The following is a 19,399-nucleotide window of genomic DNA, read 5'->3' on the forward strand; positions in this document are numbered from 1 at the left end:
AGCTTGTGGCTACATCTCTATAAACGAATCTTTTCTAACTATTATCGAGTCTTTAATACACGCAAGATGGTGGTTTTAGGAAGACAGCTTAGTCTCGTACTGGGCCTATTGATGATGATGATGATGATGATCGCTGGACAAGACCCGTTCGACCAAAGATCTCCCTCAGGCTCTTCTGTATATAGTTATCCAACCACCTCGACCGACAACAGCAGCACTAATGTCAACCCCCATCCACGAACGACTTCTGATCCCACAACCAGCACGGGGATGGCTAGCGGCAGCAGCACTCCGGGGAATTTCACTGGCTCGCCAGCTACGCCGGTCTCTTCAGCTCCGAGGACCAACTCGTCCGCCGTCCCGCGCCCCTCGCCAGATCGGCCTACCGACACGAGTAACCCTCAGCAGCAGCCTCCCAGTGGGGGCCAGCAAGCTGGACCTTCCGGGACCAGCACTTCTCCTTCTTCTTCGTCTGGACCTTCCGGTACCAGCCCTCCTGCTCCTTCTTCTTCTTCTTCTTCCTCGACAGCAGTCCAGTCTCTCTACGGCGGGATGAAACCAGAGATCGTGATGGCGATAGTCTTGGGGGCATGTCAGTCTCCTATAGATACAATATGGTTGGTTATTTGATTGGTGCTGATAGACGTGCTGTTTGAAATATAGGTTTCGGAGGCGTTCTGCTTGTGCTTGGCTGTCTGTTCGTTTATACTCGTTGCGTACGCCCCCGGTTGATCGAGAGAGCCAAGCTGCGAAAGGCTGCTGCTGCTAAGGATTCTGGTGGCGATGGTCCTGCTGCTGCTGCTGCTGCTGCTGCTGCTGATGGGCCGGAGAGTGGTACCGACAAGGAGGGTGCTCAAGCTGATCCGGCTCCAGATGGCTCGACTTCGGTTTAGCTGATCCACTCTTTAGAAGCTGTTGTTGTTGTTTTTGTCTCCTTTTATCAGAAGTTTGTGTGTAAATAAATATATAACTTAGATGTAATTCATCATCATCGAGTCTGGGTGTTCATGGTCGGCATTCAGCTGAAGAGCCACTCAAACTTGAGGCTTCAACAAAATCCTTCGACATTGCCGTTCTTCCGTCTTTCAGCTGCAGGTTCGGGGTCGGATGGTTTGCTGTGTGGGGTTTTTTTAAGCTTAACTATTGAGGTCTTTTTGGGCGATCGCCTAAGCCCAAGTTGGGGGATTATTCTCTGCTCGATGGTCGATGCTTGAATATCAAAATGGCCAATCTGGAATTCCGATCTAGGACGGTTGGGAGATAGATTGGGGCGGTTGCGCTGATGGCAGTTGGGAGGGCTGATTGAACGCTGATCATCCCCATATAAGCCAGACAGCCTTTTTCAGGACTTCGATGGGCTTCCCCCCATTTCGCGTTGATTTCCAGATTACTGTCAGCCTCTCCCCCCCAGTGTCAGCCAGGATGGCCAACTCGCCCAAGCTGAAGCCATCGAGTGGGAGCAGCAGCACTGCCCAGCCGCCCCCGATCGTCATCCCCCACCTCCTCCTCGACCGCTCGCGACTCAAGCCGGTGCCCAAGCCCCAGCCAGCACCCGCCAAGCTCCAGACCCCGCAGGCATTCACCCACCAGCTCCTCCCCCTCAGGGCACAGCTGCGAAACACCGCCAACCCATCCCCGCACTCAGCCATCTGCCAGAAAACCAGGAACAGCCCACTCGGCTTACTCAAACATACCCCCCCAGCACAGCAACCAGCACAGCAACATACCGAGCCAGAACAACCGGAACAGCCACCCCAACCGGAGCAACCGGAGCAACCGGAACAGCCACACCAACCCGAACGATCGGAACAACCGGAACAGTCGCAGCCACCGGGACCACCGGAACAACCGCAACCACCGGGGCCTGAAGATACCGAATCGGAACAGCAGCATCCTGAGCCAGCACAGCCACATACCGAGCCAGCACAGCCACATACCGAACCACCGCAACCACATACCGAACCACCGCAACCACATACCGAACCAGTCCAACCACATACCGAGGCAGCTACCGAAGCAGCTACCGAGGCAGCTACCGAAGCAGCCACCGAAGCAGCTACCGAAGCAGCTACCGAAGCAGCTACCGAAGCAGCACCGCCTCACACGGAAGAGCCGAAGCCAGAAGCAGCCCAGGATACCGAAGCAGCAGATACCGAAGCCCCGCCGACCGACGCACGCCAAGCAGCGATGGCCGACAACCAGATCCAGGCATGGCAGCAGCACCCGGCAGCCTCGACGCTCGACCGGGCTAACTCGGCCGCCGCCCGGCTGGACTCGCTCGCCAGACTCACCGGCACCACCGAGCCCGGCACGGACCCGCCCGCGGACGCCAGCAGCCTGCCCCCGTTCCTGATGGCCAAACACATCGAGGAGACCAGCAGGAAGGCCGGGCTGGTGCCCCTGCCCCTGCCGGCCTCGCTCGGCTTCGGCGTCGGGCCGAACGGGCGCGGCGTCCCGAGACTGTCGGCCCTCCAGCGGAAAGCACTCGAGAAGATGGCCCAGCAGCAGCAGCACCCCGCTACCACCTCCCTCGCCCGCTCCCACACCACCACCGGCACCGAGTCCCCCAAGCGGGCCGCCCTCCCGCCCGACGGCGCCGACGAGCGCCAGCAGGCCCGGAGCAACCTCATCCGCAAACTATCGAGCCGAGGAGCCGCCGGTAGCAGTGCCCGGGCCAGGCTGCCCGGACAACCCACGCCGACGCCCGTCCCGCCGCCAGCCAGCAACCAGCCTGGCCCAGACCACCCCGGCAGCCAGCCAGAACCCCAGCCAGCCCTTCTCGACCAAAACAACAGCAACAACAACAACAACAACATGGCCGCCACTGACGTATCCCAGCCCCCACTGCGAGACTCGCTCACCTCACTCGACAGCCAGACCGACCCAAAGCATGCCATCAGACTCAGCCCATCCAAGAATACCAGCAACCCACGGACACTCACTCACCCCGCTGGCCATCCTGAGACTAGCTGGCTAGACTTCTCCGAGCCCAGCTCGAGATCCATCGCCAGCCACAGTCCAGATCTCAACACCGAGGCCATCTCCGAACTCACTCTCGCTCCCACACCCGAGCCAACCGCATTAGGAAGCCCCTCGGTCAGATCGAGCATCGTCTCCCGGCTCAAGGCCAGGACTTCCCTGAGCAGCCGCATCGACAGGAGTACGGCCACCGGCCGCTCCCCCTCCCCCGGCCACCCCCCATCCCGGCAATCCTCGATCGATCATGGCAGCGATGGCCCAGCGGACCGTCGACGCTCAGCTATCAACGGGGTGAATAGTCTCTTCTTTTTTTGCGGGAGTTCCTAGTTCCTTGGCTGACCAGACACACTCTAGAATCCCCGGGCCTCACGTCCATCCTACTCATCTACGGCCCAGCGCGTCCGGCCCAGCCCCACCGAAAACTCCCAAGACCGATCCAGACAGTCATATACCACACTCAGCAGCCGAGTGGGCTCTCCTTCCCCATCACAGTCAGTCCTACCCCTTTCTTTTGTTGGCTGTGTCATCAGCTTGACTGAAAGCTCTTCATCCTAGACATACCCACAATGGCGATAGGCCCTTGCGACCCACCCGCGCACCACCCATCACCCAAGCTCACAATGTCGTTGGAGGCCGGGGAACAATCTCGCACAAGAGCAGTGTTGACTTGGGTCCTTCCCAGTTCCCGCCCACCCCTCATCTAGTTCGAACGCACATGCCAGTAGCATCTGCAGTCGATCTGGCTCGATACAACGACCAAAAACTGGCTCCATTCCCTGCGCTCCTCAGCTCCTCCCCGCCAGGCTCTCCCGAACGGGCCAGATCTCCGCCCCGAAGCGCCCTCAAGTCCTCCAAATCTCAGGCCCACGGTATCCTCTCGAGCGCTTCCAACTTTTTCCGCTCGCCCAGCCGAAATCAGGACGAGAATGTGGCCCGGGCCAGCAGCCAGATGTCGTCCCCCCAAGCTCGAAGCGTGGTCTCCCCATCCAACTATCCCGTCAGCATGAGTCGTTCGAGCGAGGATCAGGAGGAGGTAGTCGAGCCCTCTCGATGGCAATCAATTGGCGACGCCGCGGGCAAGATGAGCGCCTCTGTTGAAGTCTCCCGCTCGCCGACTCTTGACAGTAACAGTAGCTCGCTGGCCTCGATGATCTCCAACCAACGACGAGAACAGATCCTAGCCCGTCTCTCCCCATTCCTCAGGCCACTCCATTCCAGCGCTCCACAGGACCACAGGTTGAATGACCCGCCCCGCAGACTGTTGTGGCACCAGCCCGTCCTCCAAGTCGTCAATGCTACCTCCGTCAAAGACCGATACCTCTTTCTCTTCAACGACATCCTCGTCATCACCAAACCGGTGATCGAGTTCGAGGATTGCAAGGGAGAGCTAGTCCCCAAACTACCGATCACTCTCAAGCACTCCTTCCTGACCAAGAGCATCGTCGAAATCAAGAACCTTCGCTGTATCTGCACTAACCAAGCCAGGCGTGCGTCATCAGCCATTCAAGATAAGAAAAATCAGGCCGACTCAGAGGAATGGTTCCAACAAGATGCCTTCTACGAAGACCCGAGTCGAGCGATCCAGAGTCATCTCCAGCTCTCTGGCCTCGAACCCACCGACACTGAGATTGCCAAGCTGTTGATCTCGACGGCTGCGCTTGATAGACGTCAGCTGGGACAATTTTTGACCGGCCCAGAACGCACGGGAATCTTGAGGAAATATCTGGAACGGATGAACCTGGCGTACATGAGGATCGAGGATGGCTTGCGATCGGTGCTGCTCTCGCTCAGATTACCCGCCGATCCGCCGGCCATCGAGCGATTCTTGCACGAGTTCGGGGTGGTGTGGACGATGAGTAATCCGAAAGTGGGGCTGAGCGCTGGATTGGTGACGCGGTGGACGACGGGGATGATCGTGTTGAGCGAGCATCTGCACGATGGACTGACGGACTCGATGCGCTATGTGGCCGGGTTCATTGGCTTCCCTAATGAGATCAGGAACGAGACCCAGTTTGTGGAGTCGATCGTCCAGGCGGAGAAGGAGCTGAGGAGCCAGGGCAAGCCGAGCTCGACTCTGTCGCCGGAGAAACTCGAGACGATGTTGAAGAAGTCCTTCCAGTCTATCCGTCGGGATCGACTAGTCCAGGCCCGGGCAAACGTCGAAGATACGGAGAAGATCGAGATGGAGGTGATGGAGGAAGAAGCAGGGGGAAACTCGCAAGTCTCTTCGAAGTTACCGAGCCACATCATCTACCAGATCCCCTCGGAGCTGGTGACGATCAGGATCCCCGAGCCGGACCCCCAATTCGGGATCAAGCTGTTCGGATCCGGGCTGAGCTTCGAGCCCTCCTTCCTGAGCTTCACCGAGTCGGCGAGTGCGACGTTCCGGATCAAGGGCAAAGCTTTAGGACCTCGACAGGTGTCGATGATCAAGATCGGGCGCCGGGCGGCAGCATACGACGGGATCCCGCTGGACCTGATGGTGTCCGTGGAGCGCGCGTTCATGAAGCACACCGTCCAGGTCGGCTTCCTGAACCACATGATGGCCAAGCGCAAGTATCTCTTCAGCTTCCTCGGGCCCCAGCCCAAGACCGACTTCCTCGAGCTCGTCGAAGACGCCCAGGCGGCGGCCCAACACGTCCCCGCTGGGGTGCCCAACGGGCCCCAGGCCGTTGCTCGCTCCGTCGCCCTCCAGGTGCTCATCGACTCGCTGATCATCAACGAAGACCTGGTGCCGATGAACGTCAACCCATATGCCTCGACCACAGTGGGTCTGAAAACGAGCCACAAGTCCAAAAAATCCATCGACAATCCTCCTCCTTCCAAGAAACTCGCCCCTAGCTCGTCAACAGGAGGAGGCCAGAGGGTCCGCTCGAACTCGCTCTCCGAGACGTACATCCACACCATCGGAAACTCCGAACACGACCTCCACCACGCCATCCTGGAGAAACGCAGCCAGGCACAGGACTTGCATATCCGCAAGCGCCAGCATAAGCTGCTCCAGGCCCAGCTGTCTGCGAACCTCTCCGGCGGGAAAGAGGCGCTCGACCCCTACTCGTGCTCGAATAAGGTCGCGCCCGTCGGCGGGGCGGACGAGATGCAGAACCTGCCCCTGTTGAGGAAGTTTATGTTTAGTGGAGACAGCCTCGTGCACCATTGCCAGCAGAACAGGTCCGTCTTTCTTCCTCTCTCTCTCTCTTGTTTTGTGTGGTATCTGATGCTGGTGGCGGTTTCAGTTTGGTTCCGCTCGTGCTGGGCTTCTTGAGCATGGGCCTCGGCGACGCGTCCAAGGCTCTCGCGCCGGCTGGCCCCCCTGGGCTCGCTGATCCGTCGCGCGACGCTCACGGCGTTGGTGTGGGTCTTGGCCATCGCATCGGCCACGCTAACGGCAACGCCACCGCGAACGGGAACGGCAACGGGAACGGATACCATTATCAGCAACATCAACATGAATACCATGTCATCTAAACACTCATCCCCTTTAAACTTTTATTCTTTTTCCCTTTTGTGGGGCTTTTTTTTTATATATCTTTATATATATACCAAGGTTCATCGTCTGCCTTTTGTTCTGCTCTTCGCTTGGCCTTCGAGGCTCTCCTTCTCCGTTCTTTCTCCTCTCATTGCGTTTTGTCTTGTCTTTTTTTTTGGTTTTTTTGTGGTTTTTGGAAGAGGAGGGGTTTCACGTTTTTCTTGGTTTGGTTCTGAAGAGGCCATGATCGTAATTTGTATTGTCTAGAAACTAGAGTGAAATCTGATGGCTGTCCTGTGAACATGCATATGTAATGTCCGAGATGCTTGTGGATGTGTGGGGCAAGACCTATTGATGTCAATATTAGCACTGTTCACGTAAGAAATCTATGACCATGTGAGAGATATACATCAGCATACTTTCCCAGCCAAATTGGCTGGCACAATGGGATAAACATTATTTCAATCTTGCTGATGTTTAGCTTACGTGAACAGTGCTATTGACTCTGGAAGAGGTGGTTTTACAGGGGGAGCTCCCTCCAGGATGGGGAAAGCTCTCAAGCCAAATGCATGCCTATCAAATATAGCCAAATCCACCATTATGAGTTAGTTCTTCTCCTGTCAGCTTGTGGGACCCATTAGTGAAGAATTTATTTGAGACACCCTATTAGTGGACATCAAATATGCAACCTCTGGTGAGGGTAAATTTGCAAGAACAAAAAGGGTTTTCTGGGGTGTGGGGGTGCAGAGATGGTGGCAATTGATCCTCCAATGTGTGTGGTGAGGACCAGGGTGATTCCTGTTGTGAGGGGGCCATCTTTTTCCGTTGATTGGTTTTTTTATTGTGCAAGGGGACTTTATCAACCCTTGATGTTTCAAACCATGAAACCATGTGAATTTAGGTGACTCTCATGGGGGACATTAGGGGGGTTCACATTTGAATTTTTTAAAACTGTGGAGGTCAATTTAAGGCCTTTATGAACATAATTTTAAAATTTTGGCAAGATGTCCAGAAAAAGGTGAGACTGATCAATCAGTGCAATTTATCAAATTTTTAAAAATATGTTCATAAACAGGTTAAAATGGGTCCTAAAGTTTTACAAATTTCAATTGTGAACCCCCCTATTGCAATGATTTTTGGTCCAGGTTGAGCCTGCATACCAAGACACTACCTTCAGAAATCAACTGCTACAAAAGCCTGGACTAACAAGTTCTGAAATGTGTGGGGCCCAGATTGTGGAATGCTTTGGGCAGACTCTGTACACCAATTATCCTAATAGTCTTGTCCAAGCAGTGGGTATTGAATCCTCTGTATGGGCCCATCTTCCACCAAACTGTTGTATTCTATGGATCTGGATCTCAAACCTGTCTGGTTGTTGCTTTGTGCCAACACCCCCCTGCAACAGCTGCATACATGATCCTCAGTGGCCATGGCAAAGTTTTGGTTTATGTATAGACCAAACAAATGCTCCACCTTTTCCTCAAATACAACACTCTAGCTGAACCATGTCAAATTCCACATCCACAGGCCTGTTATGATTTATGGATTTTTACTTGTTATTGTGTTGGTCATCCCAATCACCCCTGCTCACAATATGGAAATTCAACACTCAATAGGAGCAGATAGAGGCATGACAAGTGGTCAAAATCCCCTCAGGCAGATTGGTAAGCAGTTATAATTTAAGAGGAGGAAATCCCAAATGTTTTTTCAGATCTGGTCAAGGTTTGACCTTCATTTGGAATATCTACTACCCCAAAATTCCCTTCAATCTTCCTAAAAATTCTGAAGAAAATGTTTCACAAGAATTGAATGAAAACAGCCAATCATAGTAAGAGCTTCTAGACCTAAATGCTCACTTCAGATCCAAATTTTATTCAAAAGCTTACTGCTTGATCTACTACCAATATACCCTAACCTCAAAATCTACCCAGTACAAGGATCCCCATGGATGAAAGAGTTATAAAAGGTATAAATTTTTCAAAATTATGAGGATCATAAAAATTAAAAATCTTGATAACTGAAACCTGAATTTTTAGAATTCAGAGAAACAACATCAATCATTGAAAGAAATAGAGAAGAACTGGATGGTTTTTACTCAAATCTCATGGAAAAACTAGTGGATAAAAAGCTTACAATTGTAAACCAACAAGAAAAAATTGGATTACTCAAGGAATCACAAATGAATATATTGACCCTCAGAAAATGGAAGATAGATTCCCTGATCAAGGGAGAATCTGAAAATTTAAAAATCCTCAGATTTCTGTATCCAGAAACAGAAATTGATTCACACTCACCACTGATTCCTGAAGTGCATCAATCAATAGCTGACAAATTCTGGGAAAATTACTGCATCTCACTTTTAGAAAGTGCAATGCAAATCATTCCAGATTTGCACCTGCTGAAATATTTGAGAATGGAAAAAAGAAACAGCAGAAAATCTCACTTGGCTGTAGCAGCCTGCAGTTATGTGCTCAAATTGGTTGACTTTTTTTTCAAGTCCAAATTCATAAATCAGGTTATTCTATTCAAAATTTATCAAGAGGAGAGGATGATCAAGATTCTTCTTTTGTACATTTCAGTGCGGATCAAAAATGAAATGAACTGGAAGTTTTGGTGGGATTCATCTTGTTATACTGAACACTGGGACTGGCCAGAATTGTTCAAATCTTTCCAAGGTATGATATTCAATTGATACCACACCTTGGTTTTTTGGTTACAAATATGATAATATTCTGAGTTGGATAATGGTTTTCTCCCCAAAATATGAACAGAACCCAGCAAATTCCAAAAGAAACTGATTGTTTACCTTTACCTGGTTGAAAAGATCAGAACAATGCTCAACTTATGTAATGAATCTGTAGCTGGATATCATCCAGAATTGAGGGCAATTTTTGGGTCATTTTCACCTGTCAAAGAACTCAGGAATTTCATACATTACAATGAATCAGATAATTCCAGATTGTTTATCATTTCAGGAAAGGTGCCTAATCTAGGGGAAAGTGGGTCAAAGGAATTCAGAGATCAAATTGAAATGCTCATTGCTTACGAATCAAGAAGGCTTGAAAACAGTTTAGAATACTATGAGTATGAAATGATTGATGACATATGTGAATTCCTATGCTTTGTAGAAAGAGAAATGTTTCCCGGAATCGTCAAGCAGAAAGTTGCCCAAATTAACCCTAGGTCCACAAGGTTTGAAGACTACTTTGGCCTCAAAAATCTCTGCTACAAGTTTGATAAATGGTGGCATAAGGCAAAGTTTTATAGCCAAAAGATGAGTGAACAATTTGAACCATCAATTTACAGTGGATATCAAGAAAAATTAGCTGCAATTTGGAATGAGTTTGAAAACAAATACAGCTTAGTTTCTCAAAAACCAGACAGCATCTTGAAGACATTGCCAAGTAGTACTCGGATCAAAAAGCTAATGACTGATGGCCAAGGAATCTTGGTAAATGTAGATCAAGGAATTTTTTTTATTTGATTTTGTTTCCTGGCTGAAAAGATCTCACATGAAGGAACTACAATTTCACATCTTATGATCTTATTTTCTTGAGTTTGATTCACAGGTCTGCAACATCACTGCATAAACTAATGCTTGGTCAGTTTTGACATTGTCCAAGCAGTCATTGAACAGAGTTTATCCAACGAGTTCTGCAATCCAGACCCGGCACATTACAGAACTTGTTGGAAAAAATCTGTTTGATGACTGCTTGCACACTTTATGCAATTATGGTTATGGTATTCAAAATTGCATATGTCACTATTTACATAAAATCATAAAACCAATTTTGGCTGGGAGATGTCAGCATGCAGAAAACTTTAAGTGACATCTCCCAGCCAAAATTGCAGTTTATGATTTTATGTAAAAAAATCTTATGCAATTTTGGCTGGGAGATGTCACTTTGAGTTTTATGCACGCTGACATCTCCCAGCTAAAATTGGCTTTATGATTTTATGTAAACCGTGACATATGCAATTTTGAACACCATAAATATCCCCTTGTTTCAGGGGCCAGGGGACCCGGCGCGCCGGAGGCGCCATGCAAAGCGAGCCTCTGAAAGAGGGGCTTGTGAGCAAAGTCCAAGCCATGTCCTGAGAACTGTGGCCTTTTGTGGTTTTTTTGGCCTCTTGGAAAATGAAGCACTTATGTTGGAACTCCCAAACCACAAACCCAATCAACCTGCCTTGAACTTTCACATGTAGGCAAACATCTTGGTTTTGCGGCTATGTATTTTTTTACATATTTTGAAGAAATAGTATCAATTTCCTTGGATGTGAGCAAGAGTCTCTGCTGGAGATTGGATGTTGGAGTCATTGCATAATAGTGGTTTACTTTAAAGTATGCCATACAGATTTATGGTGTTCAAAGTTGGTTTGCATAATTTTATGCATGCATAAATTGTAAAATCATAAAAATATTTTGGTGAGGAATTTTTGTATTACATATAATCAGACAGGCATATCCCCTGCAAAAAAGATTTTATGATTTTATGATTTATGCATGCATAAAATTATGCAAATCAACTTTGAACACATAATAGGGGGGTTCACAATAGGATGAAAATAAAACTTTAAAGCTAATTTTAAGGCCTTTATGAACAATTTTTTAAAAAGTGAAGAAGTTGCTCTGATTCTCAGGGGACACCCAGTCCTGCACATCTTGCCAGATTTTTAAAAATTTGTTGATAAAGGCCTTAAAATTGACTCTAAGATTTTATTTTTATCCTATTGTGAACCCCCCTAATAGGGGGGTTCACGATTGGATTTCACCAGAAATTTATAACCACCCCACCAGGAGAGTTGCGCACGCTGCGCACCTAAAATTTTAACTCAATTTTAACTCACCAGAAAAGACCCACCAGCAAAATTTACTGGCGGCTCAGCAACGGAAACCGACTGGCATCCGATCACCTGCCAGAGGAGAAGCCCCCAAACACCCACCCTCACCTTGGACCGGCACACATCCGGCCATCACCCGCCCATCAGAAACTGCTCGCTTCCCTTGACGACCTTGGAACCCATCCCTTCATCACCCGCTCGCCTGGCCACCTCCGAGCACACGAGCCAAGTGGTATCGTCATCACCTGCTCGCCCCGGCATTCACCTCTGATGCACAAGTATAGCGAGCGGCAACAGTTCATTCGTGACCTGTTCATGATGATCATCTTCCTTCATCATCAAGAGACTGACGACATGCTCGATTCTATCTTGGGGATACCAACAGTCCCTTCCCTTGGCGCGACGGTGGCTCCTGACGATCCCGGGCATGCTTTGGTGTTGGACCTCCTGTTCGAGGATGAAGAAACCATATCTGATATGCTCGGCTTGGTGCTCAGTAACCGGTACTTGCACACTCGATCGCCGGGAAAGACACACAACGAATACAACTTGGTGCGCCTGTTTGAGATGAGGGACAAAGATTTCAAACAAGCGGTCCGAACGACGCAATCGGGCTTCATTTGGCTTCTTGAAAAGATATACGCTAACCCAATCTTCCAGAGCAACAGCCCTCGACAACAGCTCCCAATACCTCACCAGTTAGCCCTCACCCTCGAAAGGCTTGGTTCCAACAGCAATGGGGCCTCGGTGGGAAGATTTGCCAGGAACCTCTGCGTGGGCCGTGGAACTGTTGTCAAAATTACTCGCCGGGTGGTTCGCGCGATCAACGACTTGTCTGGTTCTCACCTGATATGGCCGGATGCGAACAGACGAAGAGAGATCTCCAACGTTATGAAGGCAGAAGGATTCGAAGGCTGTGTTGGCTTTGTTGATGGCAGAACCATCCCCCTCTACCAGCGCCCGAGCATCGATGGCGAGGTGTTTTTTGATCGAAAAAAACGTTACTCGATCAACTGCCAGGTAGTCTGCGACTGCGATCGGTACATCACGGCGTACATGACCGGTTGGCCCGGCTCCTGCGGGGATAGCCTAGTATTCAAGAAAATGAAGCTCTGGTTAGAGCCCGAGGCTCATTTTGACCCAGGTGAGGGATCATGTGCTATGTGGTTGTGGTTAAACTAATACTGACCGCATTATTGCACGCAGGCCAGTACCTCATTGCCGACTCGGCCTATGAATTGACTCGCCATTGCATCCCGGCGTACAAGGCACCCGCCGCATACATCAAGGAGAACACGGAGTTTAATTACTGCCTTGCGCGGTCCCGCGTGCGAAACGAGCACACGATTGGGATCCTCAAGGGCCGATGGGCCTCCCTCCAGCACTTACGTCTGGCTATCCAAAAGCCATCAGACATGAAAGAAATTATCCGATGGGTCCACTGTTGTGTCACTCTGCACAACATGCTCGCTAGTCTAGGCGATTCTTGGGACGTCTTGGATACCCCGGCTGAAGATTCTCATCCTGCGGAAAACTCAATCGATGACTCCGCAAGATCTCATCGTGATAGTGTACAGTCACGTTGTCTTCAGACCAATTACTCCCTTGGAGTATTGCCGTTGTGATTCTGCTCACTATAGGTATCCATCCTCTTACTTGTTTTGATTGTCTTTCTATCCATCCTCTTTCTTGTTTTGATTCTCTTTCACATTTAATTTTCTTTCCACGTTTTTCATAACTAGTAGTGCTGGATTAAAATCATAAATGGATATCTTGTTCAGGAGCTTATAGTAGTAGCATCTGAGTTGTTGCCGTCCTCGCGGTCTGCCCTTTCAGGCACAACTTGTTGAGCTTCATCGTCGGATGAGCCTCTCCCTTGCCGGTACACGCGTACAAAATCCCTAAGGGTTTCGCGGTGCATAACTGAATGCAGGACATCCCAATGCGGACATCGTTGGAGGGTATAGTCTGAGGTAGCAAGGCCCTAATTCGTCAGTCCTTGCGTGGCTTGTAGGGAATTCCTGGAGAAACTCACTGCGAAGGATCCGCATACCCTCATTGCCTAGGCTGGCATAAAGCTCATCTTGGCTTCGGGCCATGAAATCACGAGCTATCTGGTAACTCCTTTGAAGGTAACGGATTCAATCAATTATAGCTATGTATGCCCAAATCACGGTCACTTCAGCTTGTACGGGTAGGTAAGAACAGGGAATTCTGGTCTTACCTCTATTATCTTGTCGGATATTATGATCAAGCATGATCCCTTGAATCTCATCGGTCACCAGCTCTCGGTTTGCCCGGTCAAACCACAAACGGCCCTCGCCCCTCCATCGGTCGTAGTTGCCAGGTACTGCGAGCCAGTCGAGGAGGATAATCAAGCTGGATGGCCCGCCGTTGATGCCATCGTTAGACCATGAGGCTCTTCTGGGTTCTCTGTGAGTGCGATTGCGGGCAGTTCGTTGATACCTAATAGCCATTTTCCCGGCGGGTTTCTGGGAGCTGGTGGGAGGAAGAGCTGTTGAGTTAGCCTGGGCGTCCACCTCCAGGCAATACAGGGAATACAGGCAATACAGCTTGTCCAAACCACAACTGAGCCGTGTGTTTGGATGTGGCTTGGGGTATTTTTTGGCCCCTGAGTTGCTCATATGATCATGTATGAAGGAATAATTTGATTCCATAAAAGCGAGCAATACGAGTTATATTCCAAGGAAGCCAACAAACACATCGTGGTATTCAGACGGATAGGAAATCATAACCAATAACGGAAAACATCAGACCACAGCAGGTGAAGAGAGAGGAGACGTTTGGGGGGGGGGGGCAGTCAAGAGAGACCGCTACAACCACAGCAGGTGAAGGGAGAGGGGATCGGATGACCACAGTGATTGTTGGGGGGGGGGCATATCTAAAACGTGGCAAATATCAATTGTGGGAGTAAATCTGTCCTCCTTCGCGTCAAGAGAGACCGCTACACGAACTGAGGGCCGCCAAGAAAATATCAGTATTAGTCTGTGTTGAAGTACTATGTCAAGAGGGAACAAGAGTGACAAACCACTCGGCTTCATCCATAAATAACCTTCAAAAGCGCCTCAACCTCGGCGGCGGTCTTGCCCTGACCTATGAACTCGCGTGCACTTTCCATCCTTGCCTGAGCCAATGTTAGTTGGGCCGTCACCGATTGGTTCGCACGATCCACCTCTTGCGCGTGGCGTAGCTTTTCGCGATCTGATTCATGCTGAAGGCGATTGCGCTCGCGCTCCTTATCCCAGGACATATGCTCTTTGAGGTAAGCGAATTTCTCGGTGTTGGCGCTTTCGAAGGCGGAGGCAAGACTCTTGGATTTCGTTTGATTGCTGCGATTGGGTCCCACAGGAGTTGAATCAGCTGATTGTTGATTAGCAAACGCTCGGCGGCCAGCTGGTGCGGCCTCGTCAGCCGCAGATTGATAGCCACTCAGGGCCGCACTGCCATGTGTTGCTTGATGGATCAAACGCTGAGATATCAAGCTTGGGGAGGGATCTGCAGCAGTCCCACTCAAATCAAGGGGCGGAGGGAGCTCTTCATCCTCACCGACGAAGTTTGGGCCGTCGATAGGTTGTGCGAGCGTATCTGGAAGGAGCCGGATGTTTGGAGTGATGATGCCCGAGGGGGGCAGCTCGTCTTGAGTCTCATCCCAGCCCGAATAGAAGATCTCCTGAGTGGACTGAGGAGCATCGGAGCCATCATACAGATTGCCTCCCGTCATGGAGTCGAACTCGGCCAAAGGGGTGATGTTTGCCTTTGCTCCAAAGATTGAGTACATCCGTTTGTAGCACGGGCACTTACTCTCGAGGATCTCGGCCAGAGTAGGCAGGTCTTCACCCTCTTCGATCCCGGCCCACGCTTTGGCCTTCGCAAACCGCTTCTTGTAGCCATCGATTCGTTGGCGGAGCTGGGACCCGGTGAGATGCAGGCGGGAGTTAGACTTATCGTTAATGTAGATCGCAAACATGTCGTACGCCGCCGCCTTTGTGACCTTGGTTGTGCCAACCACCGTCTTGGCCCCATCACCATACAAGCGGGTATAGTTGGCCTCCTCCTCGAGATAAGAGCATACATGCTCGTAGTCTTCAGTCACGAACGGCGGGTTAGCGTCCGAGCCAGTCGTCTGGGATGCAGGTGGGGCAGATCCGATTTGGGTGGTCGCACCTTTCAACGGTTGAGAAGTACGGCGAGGGTTACGAGAGCGGGGGGCATTCTTCTTTCCGCCTTTGCCTTTGTACCTATCGGCAACACCGTGAGTCTTGATTCTTGCCTCTTCTGCCTCGGCTCGAGCAAGCTCCGCCCGATGTGCGATCATCTGCGCTTTAGTCCTGCGGGCCCGTTTTGGCTTCCCACTCGCTGGCGCAGGGTCCAGGGGAGGCGATTGAGATCTGGTGCCTGACATTGAAATGGTGTTCAGCGAGAGCGACGGGCTACAATCGGATTGGAGGCGGAGGTCGGATACGTTGGGAGACAGGCCGGATGGGCTATCAAACAAGCTGGGATCCAACTAAGGTTTGGGGAAGGGATCAGTCGGGGGTGAGTTATGATCAAAAGGGATGGGAATGGAGATGTACATACCTGACTGGATATGCTCATTTGGGAACACTGAGCCAAAAAAAAAGATCAATCGAGGTGGGTGAAACGGCGGCGGAGTGTCAGAGGTGTGACGTTGGCTGTTGGAAATGGTGGGATTGCCGGAATCGGGTGAGGGGGGGGGGTCTGATGTGGGAGCCGCACTTCTAAATTTTTATGATGGCGGGGGGATGACCAGTAGCAGTTTATCGCTTCTGGTGGTTGTTTGTGTTGGGATTTTATGCTTAATTTTAAGTGTGAATATCCACCAGCAAGAAAATTTTTAGGGGTTCACCAGAAACGTTTTATCCAATCGTGAACCCCCCTAATTGATCACTTGGTACCTTGTTCATTTACATAATACATAATGCATAGAAAGGAAAGATTGCGGAAGATATGTAAATGAGTAAGAAGAATCCTGGGGTCCTCGCTCCAAAAAATGGAAATTTCATTGATTTATTGAAAGTGAAGGAAGCGACCCCTGGCATAGCGTAGAAAGATGAAGAAAAATCGGGGCTTTCGGCCGGTCCAGGCTGAACGGATTTCCTCCGGGAAGGTGGGGCAAATGGCAGGCCTCCTTCGGAGGTTCGCTTCGCGCCACAGGCTGTACCAGGGCCCTCCGAAGCGAGGGACTTCTGTTAAGTTAGGTGCATGTTGCACACTGCAACGGGGCAACATTGTTGCACACTGCAATGTTGCCCCGTTGCAGTGTCGTAATTATGGCGCGGCTGGTTAAACGTCAGGAACTTGTTAGACGAGCAAATGCACAGGTTGTTCCCCTTTGAGGTCGACATTTAAACAAGAGTCCAAAGTTTGTCACGATGCCAAAGAACAATAAATGTTTGGAGGCCGTTGAAGTGACCCGGTGGTGTAGCACACCACCCTACCAACATTTTCCAAAATTAGAAATCCCTCAAAGACTTTATAGACTTTTTAAGAACCACCCACCGCTCCCCCCTCCTCCTCCCTTTCTCCAGACACCAATAAATCGCGTTAGATAATTTCCGAGACAGAACACAGTGAACTCACCCTACTTGTTAGCAAGATGGCCTCGTCTGCTCCGCCTACCGCCTCCGATCACGACGGTTTGGTATCGAGGCCTGAAAAAGTTATCCATCTCACCTCCTCCCCATCCTCGCCGACTATGTCTTCTTCACCCAAATCCCTTACCAACGATGAAGATGATATACCAACGTTTGAATTATCCGAGTTTACTATCAAAGAGTTATTGGGCGCGATCCCTGCCCACTGTTTTGAACGATCCCTGTTCAAGAGTTCACTCTATGTCCTCAGAGACTCAAGCTTTACAATCGCCCTGGTCTTCTTGGGCCGTCAGATCGACCCCAACTTCAACCGTATCGATGGCCAACTTGTTAATGGCCGCGAGGGTGCTATTTTGAATTTTCTTGCTTGGGCTTTTTACGGCTATTGGATGGGTTTAGTTTGGATGGGTTCGTCCGTCTCATTCCTTGTCTCATCCTTATCCAGTTCTTTCGACCCTCACCTGCATGCACAAGGCTCTTTGACTTGATTATTGGCTGGTAACGTTCTCTTGAATCGTCCATCGACATGAATAGGTTTCTGGGTCTTGGGCCATGAGTGTGGCCATCACGCCTTCTCCCCTTACAATTCGATCAACCTCGCAGTTGGCTGGGTCTTGCACTCCGCCCTCCTCGTACCCTTTCACTCCTGGAGGATCACCCATGCCCAACACCATGCCGGGACATGCCACATGAAGCGAGAGCAAGCCTTCGTGCCTTGCACGCGCTCCCAGCTTGGACTACCTCCACTAGCAGACGGTTGCAGCAAGAAAGAGGTAGACGGGTCTCATCCCCCCAGCTTGTGAGTCAAAAGACCTAATTTGTTTCGACTTGCTTCCTATCTACACCTTGGTACTGCACAGCAGCTTAGTCTTTCCTGCGACATCTTTGTCCATTGTGTGACTACAGTTACGATAAAGTGGACGATCTACTCGTGGATGCTCCCCTCTGGGCTTTGTTTAAGTTGATCATCCATCAGTCAATCGGGTTCACCACCTACCTATTGACCAATGCATCAGGCCAGAAGCATTATCCCCGTTGGTGGACGAATCGTAAGCGTTTTCTTCCTCGTCTCTCACATCTTTTTATTTATATCGTTTCCTGAGCTGGTTCATAATGATTGTTTTGCAAATATTTTCAATCTGCAGACTTGAACCCATACGCCATTATGTTTGGCCCGCGCCATCGATCCCAGGTTTTGTGGTCGGATCTTGGTATTGCTATCACTATTAGCTGCTTGACTTATCTTGGCAAACATACCGATTTTTTGACGGTCTTCAAGTATTACATTGTACCCTACCTCATAGTTCATGTAAGTTATGCAAGTTCCAAGTTTAAGTGCTTTACTCGACCCTGACTTGTCAATATCTAGCACTGGATGGTGTTGATTACTTTCTTGCAACACACCGATCCTTCGCTACCTCATTATCGCGAAGGAGCTTTCACCTTTCAACGTGGCGCAATTGCCACCATGGACAGGTTAGCGTGTTTCACAATTTATAAACATGTGCGCAAACTGATCTCAATGGCCTTCATCACCCGTCTTTATCCAGAAAGATCCATGGCTTTTTCACCCATGGTTTGGCCGAAACCCATGTCGCTCACCACTTGTTCTCCAGGATCCCTCACTACAACGCCTGGGATGCAACCGATGCATTGAAAGTCAAGTTAGGTAAACATTACAATTCCTCAGACGAGAATTTTTGGTACAGCCTCTAGAAATGCTTCAGACAATGTCGCGTAAGTCCAATAAGTTTCTTAGAATAAACGGTTATCCTTATCGGAACTGACTCTTTGAGGGTTTTCAAGTTTGTCGAAGACGAAGGTGATGTGGTATTCTACAAGAATGCCAAAGGCAAAGCTGCCAGACGATATGTTCCGAGGGACATTATCAGCATCGATGCCAGCGACTCGGGCGTTGATGTAGACGAGTCTACCAAATAAAATTCTTCATAGATCTCTCACTTCCACTCAACGTAGTAGTATTGAGGTTGATTTATCACGAGAAAATTTTCCTCCAATTAGATCCTCCATAAGTAGAACCAAGCTGAGGTGGAGCATTAAAATCCAACGCTAAAAGTTATACAGATCAAGAAAACGGTATATGCCGATTATCTAGTGCTAGGCTCTCGCCCTGCCTTCTGAGCTTTTGTCTATCTTGAAATCGCCCAGCGTTCCTTTTTCCTTTTCCTTGGTCTCAGTCACTGGTCTTATTCCCTCCAAAGTCTTTCACATATGTTAGCCGAGCTTGAAAACACATGCGTTGTACCCCCGGAGCCCGAGGGTCCTCAGAAATGTCTCAAGCTTGCGCGAAAGAACCTTACCAAAGAGAGTCATTCAAAGCCTGAGTAACTTGGGGCGAATTTCGTTTTAATTTGGCAAGTAAATAAGAAGCTGGTGGCCTAAATCTTTCACCATTTCACTCGTTGAGCTCATGCCTTCTGCCCCAGTTCTGGGACATGTTTCAGGCTTGCAC

At 49.9% G+C, this 19,399-nt stretch overlaps 3 protein-coding genes across 3 annotated transcripts; all 3 read left to right on the forward strand.

Moving 5' to 3' along the window:
• Positions 1 to 270: 270 nt before the first annotated feature.
• On the forward strand, positions 271 to 893 carry PtA15_1A108 (uncharacterized protein; the record flags this gene model as incomplete). The annotated part of the gene is made up of 4 exons (XM_053165100.1): positions 271 to 418; positions 530 to 592; positions 664 to 777; positions 874 to 893. 4 exons carry the CDS (start codon positions 271 to 273, stop codon positions 891 to 893), a joined length of 345 nt encoding a protein of 114 aa, XP_053016325.1.
• Positions 894 to 1,422: 529 nt separating this feature from the next.
• Positions 1,423 to 6,447, forward strand: PtA15_1A109 (uncharacterized protein; the record flags this gene model as incomplete). The annotated part of the gene is made up of 6 exons (XM_053165101.1): positions 1,423 to 2,665; positions 2,852 to 3,270; positions 3,334 to 3,470; positions 3,535 to 6,150; positions 6,216 to 6,327; positions 6,418 to 6,447. The coding sequence occupies 6 exons, from the start codon at positions 1,423 to 1,425 to the stop codon at positions 6,445 to 6,447; spliced, it is 4,557 nt and encodes a 1,518-aa protein (XP_053016326.1).
• Positions 6,448 to 16,928: 10,481 nt separating this feature from the next.
• On the forward strand, positions 16,929 to 18,867 carry PtA15_1A110 (uncharacterized protein; the record flags this gene model as incomplete). Its single annotated transcript, XM_053165103.1, has 8 exons — positions 16,929 to 17,334; positions 17,461 to 17,725; positions 17,833 to 17,975; positions 18,072 to 18,235; positions 18,296 to 18,402; positions 18,477 to 18,590; positions 18,654 to 18,663; positions 18,733 to 18,867. The coding sequence occupies 8 exons, from the start codon at positions 16,929 to 16,931 to the stop codon at positions 18,865 to 18,867; spliced, it is 1,344 nt and encodes a 447-aa protein (XP_053016327.1).
• Positions 18,868 to 19,399: the final 532 nt, after the last annotated feature.

Source organism: Puccinia triticina, chromosome 1A, assembly GCF_026914185.1.
Source record: "Puccinia triticina chromosome 1A, complete sequence".
NCBI lineage: Eukaryota > Fungi > Basidiomycota > Pucciniomycetes > Pucciniales > Pucciniaceae > Puccinia > Puccinia triticina.